This window comes from Lathyrus oleraceus, chromosome 3 (assembly GCF_024323335.1).
Source record: "Lathyrus oleraceus cultivar Zhongwan6 chromosome 3, CAAS_Psat_ZW6_1.0, whole genome shotgun sequence".
Lineage (NCBI taxonomy): Eukaryota > Viridiplantae > Streptophyta > Magnoliopsida > Fabales > Fabaceae > Lathyrus > Lathyrus oleraceus.
This window is the reverse complement of record NC_066581.1, coordinates 365,552,411-365,573,138: the sequence shown is the minus strand read 5'-3', so window position 1 is coordinate 365,573,138 and position 20,728 is coordinate 365,552,411. Positions and strand designations below refer to the sequence as shown.

General features: G+C 36.3%; 1 protein-coding gene across 1 annotated transcript; it reads right to left on the bottom strand.

Annotated features, from left to right (window-relative positions):
- Positions 1–1,308, bottom strand: LOC127127717 (GDP-fucose transporter 1). The gene has a single exon (XM_051056978.1). It carries the CDS (start codon positions 1,166–1,168, stop codon positions 128–130), a length of 1,041 nt encoding a protein of 346 aa, XP_050912935.1. The 5' UTR covers positions 1,169–1,308; the 3' UTR covers positions 1–127.
- Positions 1,309–20,728: the final 19,420 nt, after the last annotated feature.

The window sequence follows — 20,728 nt, the reverse complement described above, 5'->3', positions numbered from 1 at the left end:
TGAAAATAATACCTCAAGCTATATAAAATTTTCCGAATGTTGTTAATAAAAGACAACATTCATAGTTCATTACAGCTTAAACACCAAGTCAAGTACTAAACTAAAAACAAATAACAACACAAAATACTCATAAAGAAGCAAGTTTACCCTTTACTTCACTCTCATCTTCCAAATCACCATCACCAACAAGATTACTTTCAATATCACTCTGCTTAGTCACCACCACCGCATCCCGTTGTTGCGAACCATTCCCAGTAACCGATTGCTGATAAAGAACTCCCCCAATTATAGTAAAAAGCAAACAAACCAGACCAGCAGGACTAGCATGCTTATCCCAAATCGTCACATTAATAGCCACCGTGAGAAACTTATTCACAACCCCAGTAACCGTAAAAGCAGTAGCCGAAACCGCTTTTCTCGCAGCAAATCCAAAGAAACTGATAAGCAAACCAAACACACAAGACAAAGAAACCGCAAGAAACGCATTCATCTCAAACAAACTCCCGGTACTCGAATTAATCGCATTCGAAACCTCAAAATTCTCTCCAGTTAGAAACCAAAAGAAAGGAGCAATCATTAAAGACAAGACATTGTTATAAAGAACAAAACCCCAAGTATTCAACCCAAGACTCATAACCATATGCTTGATATAAACCATCTCAGTAGTAATCGTAACCAAATAAGCAAAAGCCCATGAATAAGCGGTAAGAGTAAAACCCGAATCGGTAGCAACATAACCAACGGCACCAGCAAGAATAACAACAAGCGAGAAAAAAGTAAGGTTAGAAGGCGAAGGTTGACCTCGAAAAGCGGTATCAGCGAGAGCAACAAGAAGAGGGGTAAGAGATCTGAAAACAATGAAGGTATCAACGTTAGCGTGACGGAGTAGATTCGTGTTGGTGAAGATAGCGAGGAAGAAAACGAGTGCGGCAGGGAAGAATTTCTTGGCGATCGGAATGGTGAAAGGATCGTGATGAAGAAACCCTAATTTTCCGAAAAGGTAAACGCCGAGAGCTGAAGTGAGGTACTGTAAAGCGGTTAAGAGACCAGGGTAGTTGAATTGAGTGATGGCGTATTTGTTGATTATCGCTAACAAGCTTGAACAGAGAGCGTAACCTATCACCAAACCGCTTGTGGCGTAGTGCGGTGGCTTGGTTGATGATGACATTGTTGCGGTTTTTTTTGAAGGATTCAACAATGGTGTGAATTGGTTGGGATTTTTTTTATGGTGTTTGAAAATGAAGTGGATCACCGACACTAGAGAAAAATGGGGTTTTTAGGGTTGATTGGATTGGAGGAAATTGGTGTTTGTGTGTGTGTGTCAGTGAAGTGTAAATTGGGAGCAGAATGAGTAGAGGAAAAATGAAGAGGGAAAGAGGACAGCGCTTTTGGTTTTAATTTTTTTTTTTAATTTAAAGACTTTAGACAGCGCTTTATCAAAAACGCTGACTAAGGTCTATATTTAAAAGCGCTTTCTAAAAGCGCTGTCTAAGGGGGGGTCTTAGACAACGCTTTTAGAAAGCGCTGTCTAAGACCCCCCCTTAGACAGCGCTTTCATTATTTTTTTGGAACATTTTCCGTGTTTTATTTTAATTTTAACCTTAGACAGCGCTTTCTTTTAAAAGCGCTGTCTAAGATGCGCTGTTAAAAGTCATTTTTGGCGTAGTGCATACAATACACCTATACGTGGATGAATAACAATAATATATATTCCTCTCATATCATATAATACACCTATATGTGGATGATTAACACTAATATATATTCCTCCCATGAGAGCATATTTTCACCTAATATACTCTCAATACACAAACACACACGTGCACTTCTCTGATACACTCCCTACACACAAACACACGTGTGTTATAATATATGAAAGATACATGATTAAATGTTATAGATTTATCTATTTGTAGCTATGAAGGTGGTGATAATCTTGATATTGATGATTTTTTGGTGTTTTGATGACAACAACGCTTATGTTTATCGAAGTTGGTGGTGATATTTTTCCAACTCTTTGATGATGATGATTAACTTAAAGACATTTCAAGTCTCATCAAATAGAAATTTAAATATTCAAGTGAAGTGCTTGTATAAAAGGAACTTGAAAGATTCAGAGTTATACAAGAGATGAAGTATGAAAGTTCATTCGTTCGTATTTGTCTAAGTGAACAGAGTCTTGTGAAAGTAGGAGAGTAACTCTTAAGACTCTAATGAATCTCTCTCTCTCTCTCTCACACACACACTTAAAAAACTTTTAAATCATTTATTTACTCAACGAAATCACCTATAAATATTTTTAAGACCTAGTCACTTGATTAGGGGTCTGTCAGTTTGATTAGGATAATTTTATAAATTATCTAATCGATTAGATTATATACCTAATCAATAAGATGAATCATTATTGAGTCTATAATCTATTATGATAGTCTCTTAATGATTGGTAAGAACTCTATATCAAAACCTTCCATTTTGGGACACAATAATCGATTATTTGAAGTGCCTAATCGATTAGACTCAAGACCTAATCAATTAAGCGAGTTAGTTCACCTATAAATTGTTTCCTTTTTAAGACAATGTTTCTCCTATATAAATGAGGTCTCCCCCCACTTCATTTCACACTAGAATTCAGTATTTTCCTAATTCTTTACATTATCTCTCTTTTTTCTCTCTTTAAATACTTTTTTTCACCAAAGTTGTCTTAGTGTCTTGTGACTGGAAACTGTTTATAAGAAAAGAGTTGTATTGGTGTCGTTGTGCCACTGTTTTTATTTTCAAGAGTGAGATACTCTTGAAGTATTGAGTTTAGTTATTGAGATCAACCAAGTGAAAAATCTCGGTTTGGTTATAGAACTCAACATGTAAAAGTTATATTTTGTTATTAAGATCATCCTGTAAAATCTCTACTTGGTTCGTGAGTTCATCCAGTGGAAAAACTCTATTTTATTTGGGAGGATAAGACAGTGTAAAATCTCTCTATTTGATTGTATCAAGGGTTCGTTGGCATAACTTGTAAAAACTCAATATTATATTGAAATCTCAAGAAGATCTCTTGGAAACAATATTAGGCTAACATTCGGCCGAACTTGGATATCTCTCTAGTGTCATCTCTCTACCATTATCTATTTTATTAACTATACTGCTTTATTTATTTTCCGCTTCTTTTTCTCTCTGAATTTTTGAATACTAACACAATTGATGCAAAAGTAATAAAACTTTAAAATTAATTACAAATTTTGAATAAAACAATTTATCCTCACTGGTTATCCAAGTCCTCATGTTTTGATCAAGATCATGGAGTTCTATGTAATTCTTCTTAAGTTTTAATATTGAAGGATTCTTCATTCTTAATGCTTGCTATTAGAATCTCTATTAATTAATAATTGCTATTAGAGTTTTGGCCTAACTCATTCTCACAAAATCAACTTGTGAGGTGAGGAGTGTCACTCTATATAAACTCTTTAGAGGTCTTATGTCTAATCGATGTGGGACTTGACATCTTTTCAATACACCCTCATCCAACATTATTAGCCTCGGTGTGTGGATATAAATGGTGGATGGTTCATGGTTCGATCGATAGGATCTGATAACATATTAGAGTTAGAGTTTGACCTAACTCAACCTTACAAAATCAGATTGTAAGGTGAGGGGTAAAACTCTATATAAACTCTTTAGAAACTTTATTTATAGTCAATGTGAGACTTGAGATTTTCACAATACACCCCCTCACACCAAACATTATTGGATTTGGTGTGTATATATAAATGTGGGCGACTCATGGTTCAATAAATAGGATTTCATACCATATTAGAGTTATATTTTGGGAATTGCTTTTCCCATCCTAACGGTTTCTCCCCCACCCTAGTGTAAAACCAAAACTACTATTAGAATTCAGAAATGTACTTCCAAACACACCTCAACTCACACACTTTCCATTCATAACTGAGCCATACCCTAATTTGTGAAAAAAACATTGATACGGAGATGTCATTCTATATAAAATACGAAAGTGTATTTCTGGAATCTAATGAACCAGAAACAAAACATGCATAGGTGGTTAGACATGCTTTGTATGTAATGTTTTATAACACACAAAAATGTTGAATGTTTTGGAAAATTGAAACATACATTAAAATATATGAAAATATATACATTTGAGACCGTTCATATTAATCCAACATTGCATACACAACAGGTCTAACCACGTAAATACATTGTAGGATAAAAACTAAATGTATCAAAACATATGTCACCGTCTAAATCTATATATATGGGTGATTCCGCCTTTGATTTATGTTTATTTGATTGTATTTCAATCTCACTCAACATGGTGAATTCTTGCATCATATCCATAAAATGAACCAGTCAAGTTTAAGCTTTCTTTGTTGAATGGGTTATTTACTCTGGTGATGTCAGTGGTATAGGACATCCTGGTTTTGAATAAAATTGAACAAAATGCAACGATTTAGAAAGCCATATCCAATACACATATTCAATCAATTGGATTTTGAGATGGGGAATTCCACAGAGGATTTTTTTCCGAGAACCCATATCTTATCAGATTAATACACATCATATTATATGAACTTGCTATAAGATGACTCATTTCAGGAAAGAACATCCATTTTTTCTCTGGTGCCAGACCTCTAACACACGGAATAAGAGATTCACGAATTGCATCAAAATATTTTTCCCATATAGCATTATGTATGATTCTTCATATGCCTTCAACTCTTTGATAAGTTGTTGGTGGAAAAATGTATGATAATCCTCTCCTTTACCAAGCCAAGCATAAACAACTCGATAAACACAATTACCGTCACCCCTAACATTAACAATCCGCTCAATGTATTTGTTATAAAAATCAGAATCTCTTTAATGTATTGTATTTTTTGTTAAGGTGGTGTAGGAGATAGTTTTCTAACGTGAGCACCTTTGAAAACACTTTTTTGAGATTTTGAAGTTGGAGAATTCGGAAAGCATGTCAATGTGTTCAACATAGGAAGGAGACTGCATCTTGAGTTGTCACTCAGTGTTGATTTCACCTTCTTAGGAGCACATTTTATTTTTAATGGTTGATACGGTGGTTTCAAATCTGTGGTTTCTGGATAAGTAAGCTTCCTCATTTTATCTTTGATGTGGAGTTTCATGTTGTCATCAACTTTCAAAAATATTTGTTGTATCACTTTCCATTCGTCAAGATAGAGATATTCAATTTACCGTACTTCACCACACCATCATCATCAAACCTGGGCCTTTTTCTCGAGAGTACAAACTTCACACATTCGTATTACGCTATCAAGTTTCACCTTCTTTGAAATTAAACAAGCACATGGGATACCATACGTTTTCCTAAGTGTACAACTGCACTTCGAGCATTTAAACCCTACTTTATCAGCTCATTTGGTTTAGTGAAAAATAGAATTCAATCCTTCTAGAGATATGTTGCCGACCAACCTTGAATATAGATTTTTGTCTCTGAATCTGTGTTCCAACACTATAATGCTGCGACAAAATGATGTATGTGTCTCACTATGCTGATTTTGGATCATTTGGTTCACATAGTCCCAATCTTTACACTATTCACCTTTACTATTTCCCAACCAATTATTTAATTTAGCGTGGGTATATTCAACTCGGTTAGTTGTTGTACTTCTAAAGTGTCTAACCTGATCGGTTCAAGCATAGACAATTTTCTCCTTCACCTAGTCTAGAATTGTATTTTCAACATATTTCAAGAAATTTGGATATTTCTCACACTCAATCCTAAAAAATATAACATAATTGACATATAACTCCTCCGTAATATAACTTATTATACATTTCATGCATCCATTATTCTTTACAGTATCACACTAGCTTTAACCATTTTGTTTATCTTCACCACGTATTTGTTTGGTCCATACCGCGAGATTAAGTCGACTTCTCACATTTTTTGCAATGTGATATCTACAAAGTAACGTGTATGAAGTAGAAAACATATTTACAACCGAATTCATCAATGCGGTATCGCGATCGGTGACAATGACCTTCGACGTGTTTTATTTGTCATTCAACATTTTCCAACACACTTCTAAAGCCCAAATAACATTGTTCTTTTTCTCGCTTTCTAAAAATTCAAACCCAACAGAATAAGTTTTTTTGGTAGATGTAACACTAACAATTTCCAATAGGGGAAGCTTGTACTTGTTGGTCTTATACTTTGAATCAATAATGAGTATAGTGAGAAATGTGTTGAACAACTTTGTGGAATCAGATGAATCCAAAATATATCTCAAACGGCTTCTCCATACTCGCACACTCAGTACCTATATACATAATGGTTATCATCCAAAAGTTTCAACAATAGTTGCATTTAAATTATATTCCTTCTTATCGCATTGTTGTTTTAGGCACGAACATTATATACTTGTTTTATATTTGAGATATTTTTGGGTTTTTCACGTTTCAAATTTGCAAGTGTGTTTTTGGGCTGCACCATGTTCAATTTCATGTCAGAAATCATTTCCTTCTCTTCAGGAATAAGGTGGCATACAATAGGATGACCGAATAACTTGTGACACTTGTCATGATTATGTGTATTGCAAATCACCTTAAATATCAATTTATTTTTTTCCAAAAGATATCCACATAACTTAAAAGGACACTCACATTTTCTTGAATTGGTGTCATCTCGTTTTAACTTTCGGATTTGAGTTTTGTATTTGCCACTTCTTTTGCATCTCGGTGTCACAAATGAAAGTCATCTATCTGAACCATTATCTGAACTTTTGATTACAATACTAAACTCTAATTTGGTTGTCTTCTTACAGGTCGATTGGAGCATATGATCACGAATAACAAACTCTTATCCATTTGTAAATTGGTTGCCAACATCTACATTGACATCAACAAGTTTGGTATCCGTAGACATAAAAGGTTTGAGGAAAACATTAGGTATCACCATATCTAAGGTGTAACACCTTAAACCCCGTATACAATTTAGTATGGAATTTAATTAAACAAAATGTAACTATTCAGGGTATCACGCACAATCAAACATAATTTGCTCCGTAACATGGACTATAACATAACAATTTAGAACCTGTCATCGCATGCTCATCTTCACTTAGGGTATCATCGCAATGGAATCATTATTAAAATCAAATAAGCATAATATTGCAACTCATGAAATTTAGTCTCATAAACTTCAACCTTCATAAGCAACAAAGTGAGTTATATTATTCAACTAACAACTTTGAGATCTCAATAAAACATAAATATTGACTTCAATAAAATAAAACAAGTAAAAGAAAATGTTCCAGCCCTATATTACATGATTAGAGCAAGACCCTACTAATAAAACTAAAAACTAATGGAAGTCACTCCAAGAGCTATCTTCCATTTACTTCAACAATGATACTCCTGGGTATCTACGCGATGCCCATGTAAAGGCAACATTCAAACAGAAGGGGTGAGAATACACTTTAATAATTAATGGCGGAAAAAACGGGAGTATATTATCATATAACAACAACATACACATTACTCAATCAACACTAACATATTAAGTATTCTTATCCAACAACACATCAACAACAATCAATACAAATGCAACACTTATGCAATATACTCAATCCCGACTCGTTATGCATGTGGTACCAAATATGAACACTCATGTTTATTTTTCTCCCCAATCCTCATTACAGGATCAGATTCCCTCTTAGAATCGAAGCTCAACAAATCGCTACCATTACCATAGGTAACGCTTCACTAATCCCCTATAATAGGAATTAGCTACTCGCACCCGATCCATCACCATAGAATCGAGGCTCACTAAAAGAACCATAGTTCCGACAAAATGAATGCATGGACTCCTAGCATGCAACAACAACACATACACATTGGCCCATCTTCTGACTGTGTATGCCACTAACAACATAATCAACATAAACATATCATATATGTAATTAAATATGAAGTATCTTTAACAATCACCATAATTATTCATGCTCAATAATTCATTATAGACACCACTATAGCAACATCATCATTATTCAACATTTACATTTTAAACCAATTATGATTAACATTCTCAACATCATAACATCACCAAAGGATGACATCAATATTACGCACAAATATCATCAATTATTCTTGTTATCACGACACAATTAGCGATTGAAACTAATTCCATTTTATGGTAAATTGCATTAGCTTTCCAAGGCTTTGAACTGCGTCTCAATCTGAGTCCCGAAACTCAAGTTACGGTGATTTGAGTCGCAAACAACAACTCTGTAATGTCATGCTCTCCTGACGAGTTAGGGGCGAGACAAGTCAGTAGCGAAATACCCTGTGCTCCTCTAGAGAAGACCCAACAAGACCATCTCACCTGGCAAAGCTGACAGAACCTAGAAACGCAATTCTATACTACAAAACCTTCAAAACCTTCCCAAATTCGATTCCAAATATCCCTAAACGTCCAGAAACTTATAACACACAAATGCCACACAATAGCATGTTAATTCCTATTGATCTAATATGTTTTTACACCGATTTAGCTTAAAAAACAGAATTATTCATACTTTAAAAATCTCAATCTCATAACAAAACTCATATTTATGAACACATAGCATATAAAACAATTACCTCAATTAAAGTACACGAATTTGCAAGTAATCATAGCATAAAAATAGAACTGAAATCATGTTATTCATCACATTCGTTATAGCTCAAAGAAAGAACAAACCCTATGGGAGGTTAAGGGTACCTCCACTCTATCCCTCATACTTTAACACCCATTAGAGAAACACATATTCCCCCTTATCTTGATTCCTTACAGCACTTTGGTAAAATTCAAGTTTTATTGATCATTCTTCTTCAACTCTTAGCCTTCTCTCTATTCTCCCTTACCTCTTGCCTCTTTCTCCCTTTTTCTAATTTTCTACATACTAGTCCAAAAAGCTCCTAAACTTAGGTTAGGCTCTTAACTTATATCATTAGGGTAATCTTTCTAGAATTAAAATTCTAATTCAACTCTTATCCCTTTTACTCCCTCCTCCCTTCCACTTCTCATAATTTCCCTTTTTTACCCAAAGTCTCATTTTTATTATTTTTACTAAATGATATAAAAAACTTATTATTATATATTAAGATACTAATATTTTATATTTAACCTAGTTTCCTCCGTACACTTCACAATGCTAACCATACACCCTCCAACACTTATTTCTTTAGTTAAACCACAATAACTAAATAAATTGTGTGAGAGAATTCTTTACTTGAATTAATTTTGAATGATGGCAAATTGTGTGATCATCATCCAAATGTTGGTTGTGCATTACATCACTTGATACACTTGTGTTTTTATTGTGTTTCTATCCCATTCTATTGTTGCATAACTTTACATAAAAGACCTACATTGACACATCTCTTAAAATAACACATAAAATCCATTTTATGTCAGTATGCATCAACACATAAGCCTTTGCATCGATACATACGACATGTGGTATATCACAAAACTTCTTTTGTTTAGTATGCATCGATGCATACGAGTCATGCATCAATACATGAAAGGCAAAAGGCTCCATGTATCGATCCATACGATCCCTGCATCGATACATGATCAATTGAAACAGACTGTGTATCAATGCATACGCATTAGGCATCAATACATGACAAATTGAAACAGCCTGTGTATCAATACATACGCATTAGGCATCGATACATGCTAGTGAAAAAGGAGCATGCATCAATACATACGAATTGTGCATCGATACATGATTAATTCATTTCACCAAATACTCACTTATGTTACAGTATGCATCGATGCATACTCTCATGTATCAATGCATAAAGCTGTTTTTGTTTTATAACAGTTTCTGTGGTTGCATATATAAGACAGGTTATGACAACAGCAAAAGGTACGAATTCATTGAGGAAAAACAATTGAACACAAGATCAAAAAGCAGTGTTGGAGCAATTGTTTGAGAGCACATAGAAACCTGAAAGAGACTTCATCTTCTTCATCTTCTCAATCACTTTTCTTCAAGAACATTTACACATAACCATTCTTGTTCTTTGGATAAAAAGAAGCATCGAGATAACGTTCAGTGGTACGATCAAGGATCTAGCTGTGGTTTTCAGTGGAACGATCAAGGATCTAGCTGAGTTGAAGATTGAAGGGGGTTTCTAGGAAAAACCTACTGGTTTGTCCTTCAAGAACTGGAGTGTTCTTGAGGGTTTGGGAGTCACGTTTGCAGAACATATTCAGCCGCAGCGTTGCGTTTGGAGATCGGGGGATTTCGCAAGCAGGTCGTGGAACCGGTGAATTGTTTGCAATTTCGTGCAGGAAAATCTTGATCGTGCTCAGATCAAGTGAAGGTTCATACAAGAAGAGGTTCTTGGAGTTTAGAATTCTGTCTTTGTATCATAACCTTGTATCAACGGATTCGGCAATAATTGATAATCAAAGTTCTCAATTTCATTTGAAATTGAGAGGGAGACGTACCCACACGCGAGGACGACGTGGGGAACTTCCTTACCAAATCTCTGCGTTTCGTATTCTTACCTTATTTCTCTTTGTGTTTTAAAACTGTTTTAGCAATTCCAGTTAGTGTGTTGTGATTGTTCCGTTTGCAAGACAGCAGTGGCAAGAAAACTTTTAAGCAAACTTCATTGCTGTCTATCATTGATCACACACACACCAACTGTTTGACAAAACGGTTAGCTAGATTTTATTCATTGGAAATAGACTTTAATGATAAGTGCATCCAATTAGTTAAAATTCTGGTGTGGATTGTCTCTGTCATTCTCATTTAAATCCAGCATTAAACTTGTGTGTCCGGTTTTCTAGTAGCGGTTCAGAATAGACGGAAGTCGATTCGGGACTGATTTTTCCGCCAACTTTGAAAACTCTGATAAAACTTTAAATCCGTTAAATTCAAAAGAGGTGATCTATTCACCCCCCCCCCCCCCTCTCGATCACTAGCCACACCGTCTAACAAGTGGTATCAGAGCGCCGGTTCGCTGGTGCTCTGTGGCTGCCTGTAACAGTATGGATTCTGAACCAAAGGGGGCGTATAATAGAGCGCCTATTTTCAACGGTGAAAATTACGGCTACTGGAAAGACTGCATGCGAGTTCATATAAATTCTGTGGATAGGCTAGTATGGGCTGCCATTGAAAACGGTCCGTTTCAAATTACTATGACAAATGCGGCTGGCGCCATAGTACCTAAACCAGAAGATGATTGGAATGAGAAAGATGAGAAAAAGTGGTCGTGTGATTGGAAAGCTCGAAACATGCTAATTTCAGCACTTGGTGTTGATGAGTATTTTCGAGTATCTCATTGCAAGACAGCTAAAGAAATGTAGGATGCTTTAGAAGTGGCCCATGAGGGTACTACTGAAGTAAAACAGTCCCGCATTAACACACTCAATCAAGAATTTGAGCTCTTTCGCATGAAACAAGGAGAATCTATCTCCGACATGCAAAAGAGATTCACTCACCTAACTAACCGATTGAATGCGCTTGGAAAACCTATTTCCAATGAAATTGCTACTAATAAAATTCTCAGGTGTCTTAGCAGGGAGTGGCAACCTAAAGTAACAGCAATTAAGGAAGCCAACGATCTTACAAGACTTACGATTACAACTCTGTTTGGAAAGCTGGAAGAACATCAGCAAGCATTGGCAAGTCTTGAAAAATATGAGAATAAAAGTAAGAAGGAAAAGGAGAAGAAAAGAGACAAAGAGGGAGAGAAGAAGCCAATAGCTCTTGTGGCCTCCAACTCTAAGTCCTCACGAAAAGAGCAAAGCGACAATGATTCAAGTAGTGACAAAGACTCGGATGATGAGGAAATGGGACTGTTTGTAAGGAGATATAATAGATTCATTCGAAAGAATGGAGTCAAGCATTCCGACAAAAATCTCATGAAGTTTCGAAGACAATCTATAAATTCGAAACAAGAAGAGAACAAGAAGAGTAGAGGAAGAGGATCCTGTTTTAACTGTGGTAAATCTGGACATTATAAAACGGACTGCCCTATGAAGTATAAGGATCAAAGAAAAGATTCACCAAAAGGGTACAGCAAACAAAGAAGAGCATATATTGCATGGGAAAGTGATAGTGATTCATCAAGCACACAAAGCTCAAGTGATGGTGATGAAGCTGCAAATCTGTGCCTTATGGCTCACACAAAAAATCTGTCCTACCACAAGAAGAAAAACAATGACAAAAAGGATGAGTGCCTTGCCTCCGCAGACAGAAGATGGTTTCTTGACAGCGGCTGCTCGAGGCACATGACCGGTGACATATCGCTCTTTATAGACTTCAAGGCAAAGAAGAAGGGATATGTCACTTATGGAGACAACAACAAAGGAGCTATACTAGGCAAAGGTAGTGTAGGTAATCCCTCCACCACTACTATTTCAAATGTCCATCTAGTAGAGGGACTTAAACACAATTTGTTAAGTATAAGTCAACTATGCGACATGGGCTATAAAGTTTCGTTTACAAAAACTTGCTGCATAATTGAACATGCTGAACAAAACATTGTGTTTAAGGGTGTAAGAGTAAACAATATCTATATGCTTGACCTGTTTGATGTACCTCTAACAAGTACTAAATGTCTAGTCACCTTGAATGATGATTCTTGGCTTTGGCATAGACGTTTAGCGCATGTTAACTTCGATTTGCTAAATAAGGTTGTATCTAAGGATCTAGTAGTCGGTCTACCAAAAATAAAATTTTCAAAAGACCACCTATGTGACGCGTGCCAAATGGGAAAGCAAACGAGGGTGTCTTTTAAATCTAAAAATGTAATTTCAACTTCACGACCCCTTGAGCTTCTTCATATGGACCTCTTTGGACCTTCTAGGACAAAGAGCCTAGGTGGAAATTACTATGGCTTTGTAATAGTTGATGACTACTCTAGATTCACTTGGACTATATTCCTTCATAGCAAAGATGAAACTTTTTCTGCTTTTAAAATTTTTGCAAATCTGTCCCAAAACAAAATGAATTCCAAAATAGTTACAATTCGTAGCGATCATGGTGGTGAGTTTCAAAATTATCACTTTGAGAAGTTTTGTGACAAGTATGGTATTGAGCATAACTTTTCAGCCCCTCGCACTCCACAACAAAATGGCGTTGTGGAGCGTAAAAATCGTGTTTTAGAGGAGTTGGCAAGAATAATGCTTAATGAGGGTGGATTACCAAAATACTTTTGGGCTGATGCTGTCAGCACAGCCTGTTATGTTCTAAACAGAATCTTAATTCGCCCTATTTTAAATAAAACTCCTTATGAACTTTTGAAAGGAAGAAAACCAAACTTGTCACATCTTCACGTATTCGGTTGTAAATGTTTTGTCTTGAATAACGGTAAGGAAAACATTGGGAAGTTTGATGCAAAAGCGGATGAAGGTATCTTTCTTGGCTACTCACTGTCAAGTAAAGCATATAGAGTGTATAATAAGCGTTTACTTACTGTTGAAGAATCTGTTCATGTTTCTTTTGATGAGTCTTATCCGAAAAATGTCGGAAAAGGTATTTCTTTTGATGACGCAGGTGTATCTACAGAAGACATACTCAAGGAAGCTGTTGAGGAAACTGATCAGTCCAAAACAGCTGCCCATGAGAAGGAGGAAGATACTAGTCATGAAGAAATTGAGGAAGAAAAGACAGCTGAAGTGAATGATCTTCCAACAGCTTGGAGATCCTCAAAAGACCATCCCATTGACAACATCTTGGGAGACATTTCAAAGGGAGTAATGACTCGTTCTAAGATAAGTAATTTTTGTTCTCACTTCGCGTTTGTTTCACAAGTAGAACCTAAGAATGCCAAAGAGGCCTTGATTGATGAATTTTGGCTAATGGCCATGCAAGAAGAGCTTAATCAATTTAAAAGAAATGACGTTTGGGAACTTGTCCCTCGTCCGCGAGATCATCATATCATAGGCACTAAGTGGGTTTTTAGAAACAAGCTTGATGAAAACGGAGTGATTACTAGGAACAAGGCACGTTTAGTAGCACAAGGGTATAACCAAGAGGAGGGCATAGACTATGAGGAAACTTATGCTCCAGTTGCTCGCCTTGAAGCTATACGTCTTTTGCTTGCCTATGCGTGTTCTAAGGATTTTAAGCTTTACCAAATGGACGTAAAGAGTGCCTTTCTTAATGGTGTCATAAATGAAGAAGTATATGTTTCACAACCTCCTGGTTTTGAAAATGCTGAAAATCCAGATCATGTTTACAAATTAAAACGAGCTTTGTATGGTCTTAAACAAGCCCCTCGGGTTTGGTATGAAAGGCTTAGCAAATTCCTAATTGATCATGGATATTCAAGAGGTAAAGTGGACAATACTCTCTTTATTAAACACAAAGGGAAGCACATTCTTTTAGTTCAAGTTTATGTCGACGATATCATATTTGGTTCAACTAACATACACTTGGTCGAAGAATTTTCTAAGGTTATGCAGGGTGAATTTGAGATGAGTCTAATGGGGGAGCTGAACTACTTCTTAGGACTGCAAATCAAGCAACTTGATGAGGGTACAGCAGTATGTCAAACAAAATACTGCAGAGAACTACTCAAGCGCTTTGGAATGAATGACTCAAAATCAATCGACACCCCAATGCCTACCAACGGAAATCTAGATAAGGATGAGCACGGTAAGTGTGTAGATGTCAAAAGGTTCAGAGGTATGATTGGATCTCTCTTGTATCTTTCTGCTTCTAGACCTGACATCATGTTTAGTGTTTGTATGTGTGCACGCTATCAATCAAATCCTAAGGAATCGCACCTAAAAGCGGTGAAGCGCATATTTAGATATCTTCACGGAACACCTAAATATGGGCTTTGGTATTCCAAAGGAAGTGATTGTAGCTTAGTAGGGTACTCCGATTCTGATTTTGCTGGCTGCAAATCAGATAGGAAAAGCACAAGTGGTACATGTCACCTGTTTTCAAACTCCTTGGTCAGTTGGCATAGCAAAAAGCAAGTTTCTGTGGCTTTGTCAACTGCAGAGGCAGAATACGTTGCAGCCGGTAGTTGTTGCGCTCAGATTTTATGGCTGAAGCAGCAACTACAAGACTTCAACATTCAACTCAAACGTATTCCTATAAAATGTGACAACACTAGTGCCATAAACCTTACTAAAAACCCTGTTTTACACTCACGCACTAAACACATAGAGATTAGACATCATTTCCTTCGTGATCATGTTGAAAAAGAAGACGTTGTCTTTGAGCACGTTGATTCCAAAAATCAGCTTGCTGATATTTTCACTAAACCGTTGGCAACGGAATCTTTCTTCAACATTCGTCACGAATTAGGGATCTTAGATCTTTCTCAATTGATGTCATAAGCATGTTACCTCTTAATTATATTATGCCTCACCATTGTTGATAAGAGCTGTTTTAGATGTCAATTATCCATCACAAGATTTCTCCAACAGAGGTAATATCAATCCTTTCTACAATTTTCTTATTGCTAAGTGATTGTGTATGTTAGAACAAATGTTCTTACTCTAGTTGATATAAAATTTGATTGCATATATTCCTTGTCTATATTGTGTGCACATTAACAATCTGACTTCTGAATCTTTCTTGAGCATAATCATCATGACATAGTGCATAATGCATATCCATACTGCATCAAAAGTCATCAAAATCTGCTTTGGCATTAGTATGCATCGACACAAAACATGTATGCATCGATACATATATTCAGAATTTCAATTTTTTTCAAAAATGGTTCAGGATGCATCGATGCATCCATCGCACGTATCGATACACAGGCCAAATGTGAATAATAAGCATCGATGCATGACCATTTGCATCGACACATACTGATGCTATTTGAATTAAATGCATTTTTTTCTCTCTCTTGCATCGACACATCAGCCAATCCTATCTCAAGACTTCATATCATCTGTTCTAAAAAAAAACCCCAAAACCAGTGGCTAACCCTAATCTTTCTCATCTTCACTCTCTCTCTAAAACCCTAAATCTCACATCACCATGCCTCCACGCACTATTCCAGCCAGAGCAAAAGGAAAAGGAAAGGGAAAGGAAACAACCGGTACTTCTCATCAACCACCAGATGTTCCTTCAAATGCCTTAGACCTACTTCATCCTGCTATTGCTACTGAATTTGAGGAATCCTTCAAGACCAGGTTAGTCATGAAACCCCATATCTTTGATAAAACAGATGCTATTCACCTGCACCTAAATGAGGTAGTTGAACTCCTACATGCACAAAGACTTGGGTCATTTCTGTCCACAAAAGATGAATATCATGAGGATTTCATCCGGGCCTTTTATGCCGGCTTACAAACTGGTAGAGGCTATATGTTCCGGTGTTCTATCGGTGTCAGAACATATACCTTTGAAGCCTCTGATTGGGAAACGGTATTTCAAATTCCGCATCCGTCGATGACTGTCAAGTCCTGGCATGACCTGCATTTTGATCCTGAATTTGACATGAAGGACTTTACTCCATCTATCCTAAAGATAGATAGACCGTTGAGTGAGGATGAACACGTCACGTTAGGTATGATCAAGCAAACTCCGCGTATTCTTCACTGGATTATCACACATATTCTGCGTCCAACAAACAGTGGACATTCTCGGTTGGATAGGCCTAGCATACATCTTCTCTACATTCTGCAAAATAAGGTTCTCTTAAATTGGGCGAACTACTTTGTAAAACGTCTATTTTTTGTGCGAGACAGCTCCAAGAATGTGGCTCTAGGGTATGCTTCTCAAATTATGAAAATTCTTAAGTTTTGGAAAGTTGCAATTCCTATTGTTCCTCTCCTATCTCCATCTGCTGCTCAAGAGTTCGACTCTTCCACTCTATCGCATATGGGATATCGGTGGGACAAAGACCGCAAATGCTTCTACTTTTTTAAAAGAAAATCCAAAACCATAATCTACAACTTTGACGTGCCTTCGGAACGAATCCATGTTGCTGAAGAACAGCCTGATGAAGAAATGCAGGATGCGCCTGAAACAGATGTGCCTCAAGCTGAGGCCAATGCTGGTTGGGGAGATTGGGTGCCACGAAGGTGGTCTCCCACCAACTACGTACCTGAACCTACAACCCCTCCATTCTCAGGTGGTACTTCAACCTCAATACCTACTGCGGACATCACTCATATGCTTCAACAGATGGAAATTGCTAACAAAGAACGCCATGAAGAAGCACGGTATTGGAATGTACAACAATCTGAGTGGCACAAGGAGCATCGTGACTGGCATGATGAGCATACACGGATGTATCACAATCAACACGCTTGGCACCAAGACTTGATTAAATGGCATCAAGTTTTCTACAACGAAATGTCTGGCTTTATGGACGACTGCCGTGAAAATCCTGGTATCATGGACAGCTTTAGAAGCATTGAAGTTCAGAACCGATTTAGGCAATACTCCTTCATGGGCCAAAATCCAGACACAATGCCTCTTCCTCCGCCTCCGCCAAGCTACAGAGATCTCGACAGAGATGAGGAATCGTGTGGTGGCCACAATCCAAATTAACCCACCATCTTTTCATCTCACTGCATTTCATTTCATATTGCTCAAGTTTTACTTTGTTGCACAATATATGGTTTAGCTTATGTAACTCTTAAACTCGTTCGTATCTTTAAAATGCTTTTCTATTGCTGTTTATCTCTGCTGTTTTTACCCTTATTCGTCATTCTTTGTGAATGATTCTTTACCTTGAAGCTTCCTTCTTTGTGAATGATAGCTTTTTATCAATTTTTGCCATGACCTGCTTCACCATGCTACCGTGATAAACCTGTTTCTCTCTCTTTTTGATGTTGACAAAGGGGGAGAAAATGCAGATATGCACAAACTCAGGGGGAGTATCACACATCCTGCCAAGAATTTGCCATCATCAAAAAGGGGGAGTTTGTGAGAGAATTCTTTACTTGAATTAATTTTGAATGATAGCAAATTGTGTGATCATCATCCAAATGTTGGTTGTGCATTACATCACTTGATACACTTGTGTTTTTATTGTGTTTCTATCCCATTCTATTGTTGCATAACTTTACATAAAAGACCTACATTGACACATCTCTTAAAATAACACATAAAATCCATTTTATGTCAGTATGCATCAACACATAAGCCTTTGCATCGATACATACTGCATGTGGTATATCACAAAACTTCTTTTGTTCAGTATGTATCGATGCATACGAGTCATGCATCAATACATGAAAGGCAAAAGGCTCCATGTATCGATCCATACGATCCCTGCATCGATACATGATCAATTGAAATAGACTGTGTATCAATGCATACGCATTAGGCATCGATACATGACAAATTGAAACAGCCTGTGTATCAATACATACACATTAGGCATCGATACATGCTAGTGAAAAAGGAGCATGCATCAATACATACGAATTGTGCATCGATACATGATTAATTCATTTCACCAAATACTCACTTATGTTACAGTATGCATCGATGCATACTCTCATGTATCAATGCATAAAGCTGTTTTTGTTTTATAACAGTTTCTGTGGTTGCATATATAAGGCAGGTTATGACAGCAGCAAAAGGTACGAATTCATTGAGGAAAAACAATTGAACACAAGATCAAAAAGCAGTGTTGGAGCAATTGTTTGAGAGCACATAGAAACCTGAAAGAGACTTCATCTTCTTCATCTTCTCAATCACTTTTCTTCAAGAACATTTACACATAACCATTCTTGTTCTTTGGATAAAAAGAAGCATCGAGATAACGTTCAGTGGTACGATCAAGGATCTAGCTGTGGTTTTCAGTGGAACGATCAAGGATCTAGCTGAGTTGAAGATTGAAGGGGGTTTCTAGGAAAAACCTACTGGTTTGTCCTTCAAGAACTGGAGTGTTCTTGAGGGTTTGGGAGTCACGTTTGGAGAACATATTCAGCCGCAGCGTTGCGTTTGGAGATCGGGGGATTTCGCAAGCAGGTCGTGGAACCGGTGAATTGTTTGCAATTTCGTGCAGGAAAATCTTGATCGTGCTCAGATCAAGTGAAGGTTCATACAAGAAGAGGTTCTTGGAGTTTAGAATTCTGTCTTTGTATCATAACCTTGTATCAACGGATTCGGCAATAATTGATAATCAAAGTTCTCAATTTCATTTGAAATTGAGAGGGAGACGTACCCACACGCGAGGACGACGTGGGGAACTTCCTTACCAAATCTCTGCATTTCGTATTCTTACCTTATTTCTCTTTACGTTTTAAAACTGTTTTAGCAATTCCAGTTAGTGTGTTGTGATTGTTCCGTTTGCAAGACAGCAGTGGCAAGAAAACTTTTAAGCAAACTTCATTGCTGTCTATCATTGATCACACACACACCAACTGTTTGACAAAACGGTTAGCTAGATTTTATTCATTGGAAATAGACTTTAATGATAAGTGCATCCAATTAGTTAAAATTCTGGTGTGGATTGTCTCTGTCATTCTCATTTAAATCCAGCATTAAACTTGTGTGTCCGGTTTTCTAGTAGCGGTTCAGAATAGACGGAAGTCGATTCGGGACTGATTTTTCCGCCAACTTTGAAAACTCTGATAAAACTTTAAATCCGTTAAATTCAAAAGAGGTGATCTATTCACCCCCCTCTCGATCACTAGCCACACCGTCTAATAAATTGCACTCAATTATAATTAAATAAAATACCAAAAATCACCAATAATTCAAAATAAAATAATTAATAAAATTGGAGTGTTACATAAGACAAAATTAATAATAGAACTTATTCAAAAACTGACTGAATTGAAGTCTGAACTAATTCAGAAATACACTTTTGGATGACCTTAAACTAGAATTCGAAAATGTATTTCTACATGCAACATTCATTTTTTCGACTTAAACCCCAGATTAATGTAAGCATTGAGGAAAGAAATACATGAACTTTACCTTAAATTCCAGCTTCTTTTGCTCATTTTGAAGTGATAAAACGCAAGAATGGTGTTTTGAAGTGCAAAAGTTGATTGAGAATGCAATGATATTTTTAAGGGTTTCGAGTGAAAAAAGATCTTTGATCATGAGGAAGAAGAACATACAATATCCTATTTTATTAAATTCTGCGCTTGACGGTTTCGGAAATTCACTTCAGGAATTGTCACTAACATGCAACTGTGACATTTTTCAAATTCCCGCTTGACAATTCTAGAAGTATACTTCCGGATTTGTCACCGAGTTGTTAAATAAGCAAAATCATTGATGGTGTGTGAACGAAGATACATTTTCGGACTAAATTTTGGGGAAATAAGGGATGTGTCTCACTTAGGACGTGTTTTGATATCAAATTTGCATAAGGTGTTTCTACACCACTTATGGTGGGAGAGTCATTCCCTAAAGTTTAGCCTAATTCCCTTTCACAACAGACCTAATCAATTTGGAGACTTTTAAAAATGGGGCTAAATTAAAAAAAAATACATTTTTAATAATTAAAAATAACACACTAAAAATACAATTATATAGTAAAAAAATGGACTCAATGATAATTGTTTTTCCTTTTAGTCCATCCCATTTTTTTATGTCTTAAGTTTTTTTATAATATCTTTTTATGTCTAGTAATAAAAAAACTGTATTTATTTTTAAAAAAAAATTAAAAAATTGGACCTCTCAGAACTTAAGACTACTGCATTAGAGCATGTTGCCCCTATAAACTTGTACGATGTATAATCAAACAAGTTTATTTATTTTCATTTTTTATTTTATTATTTTTATTT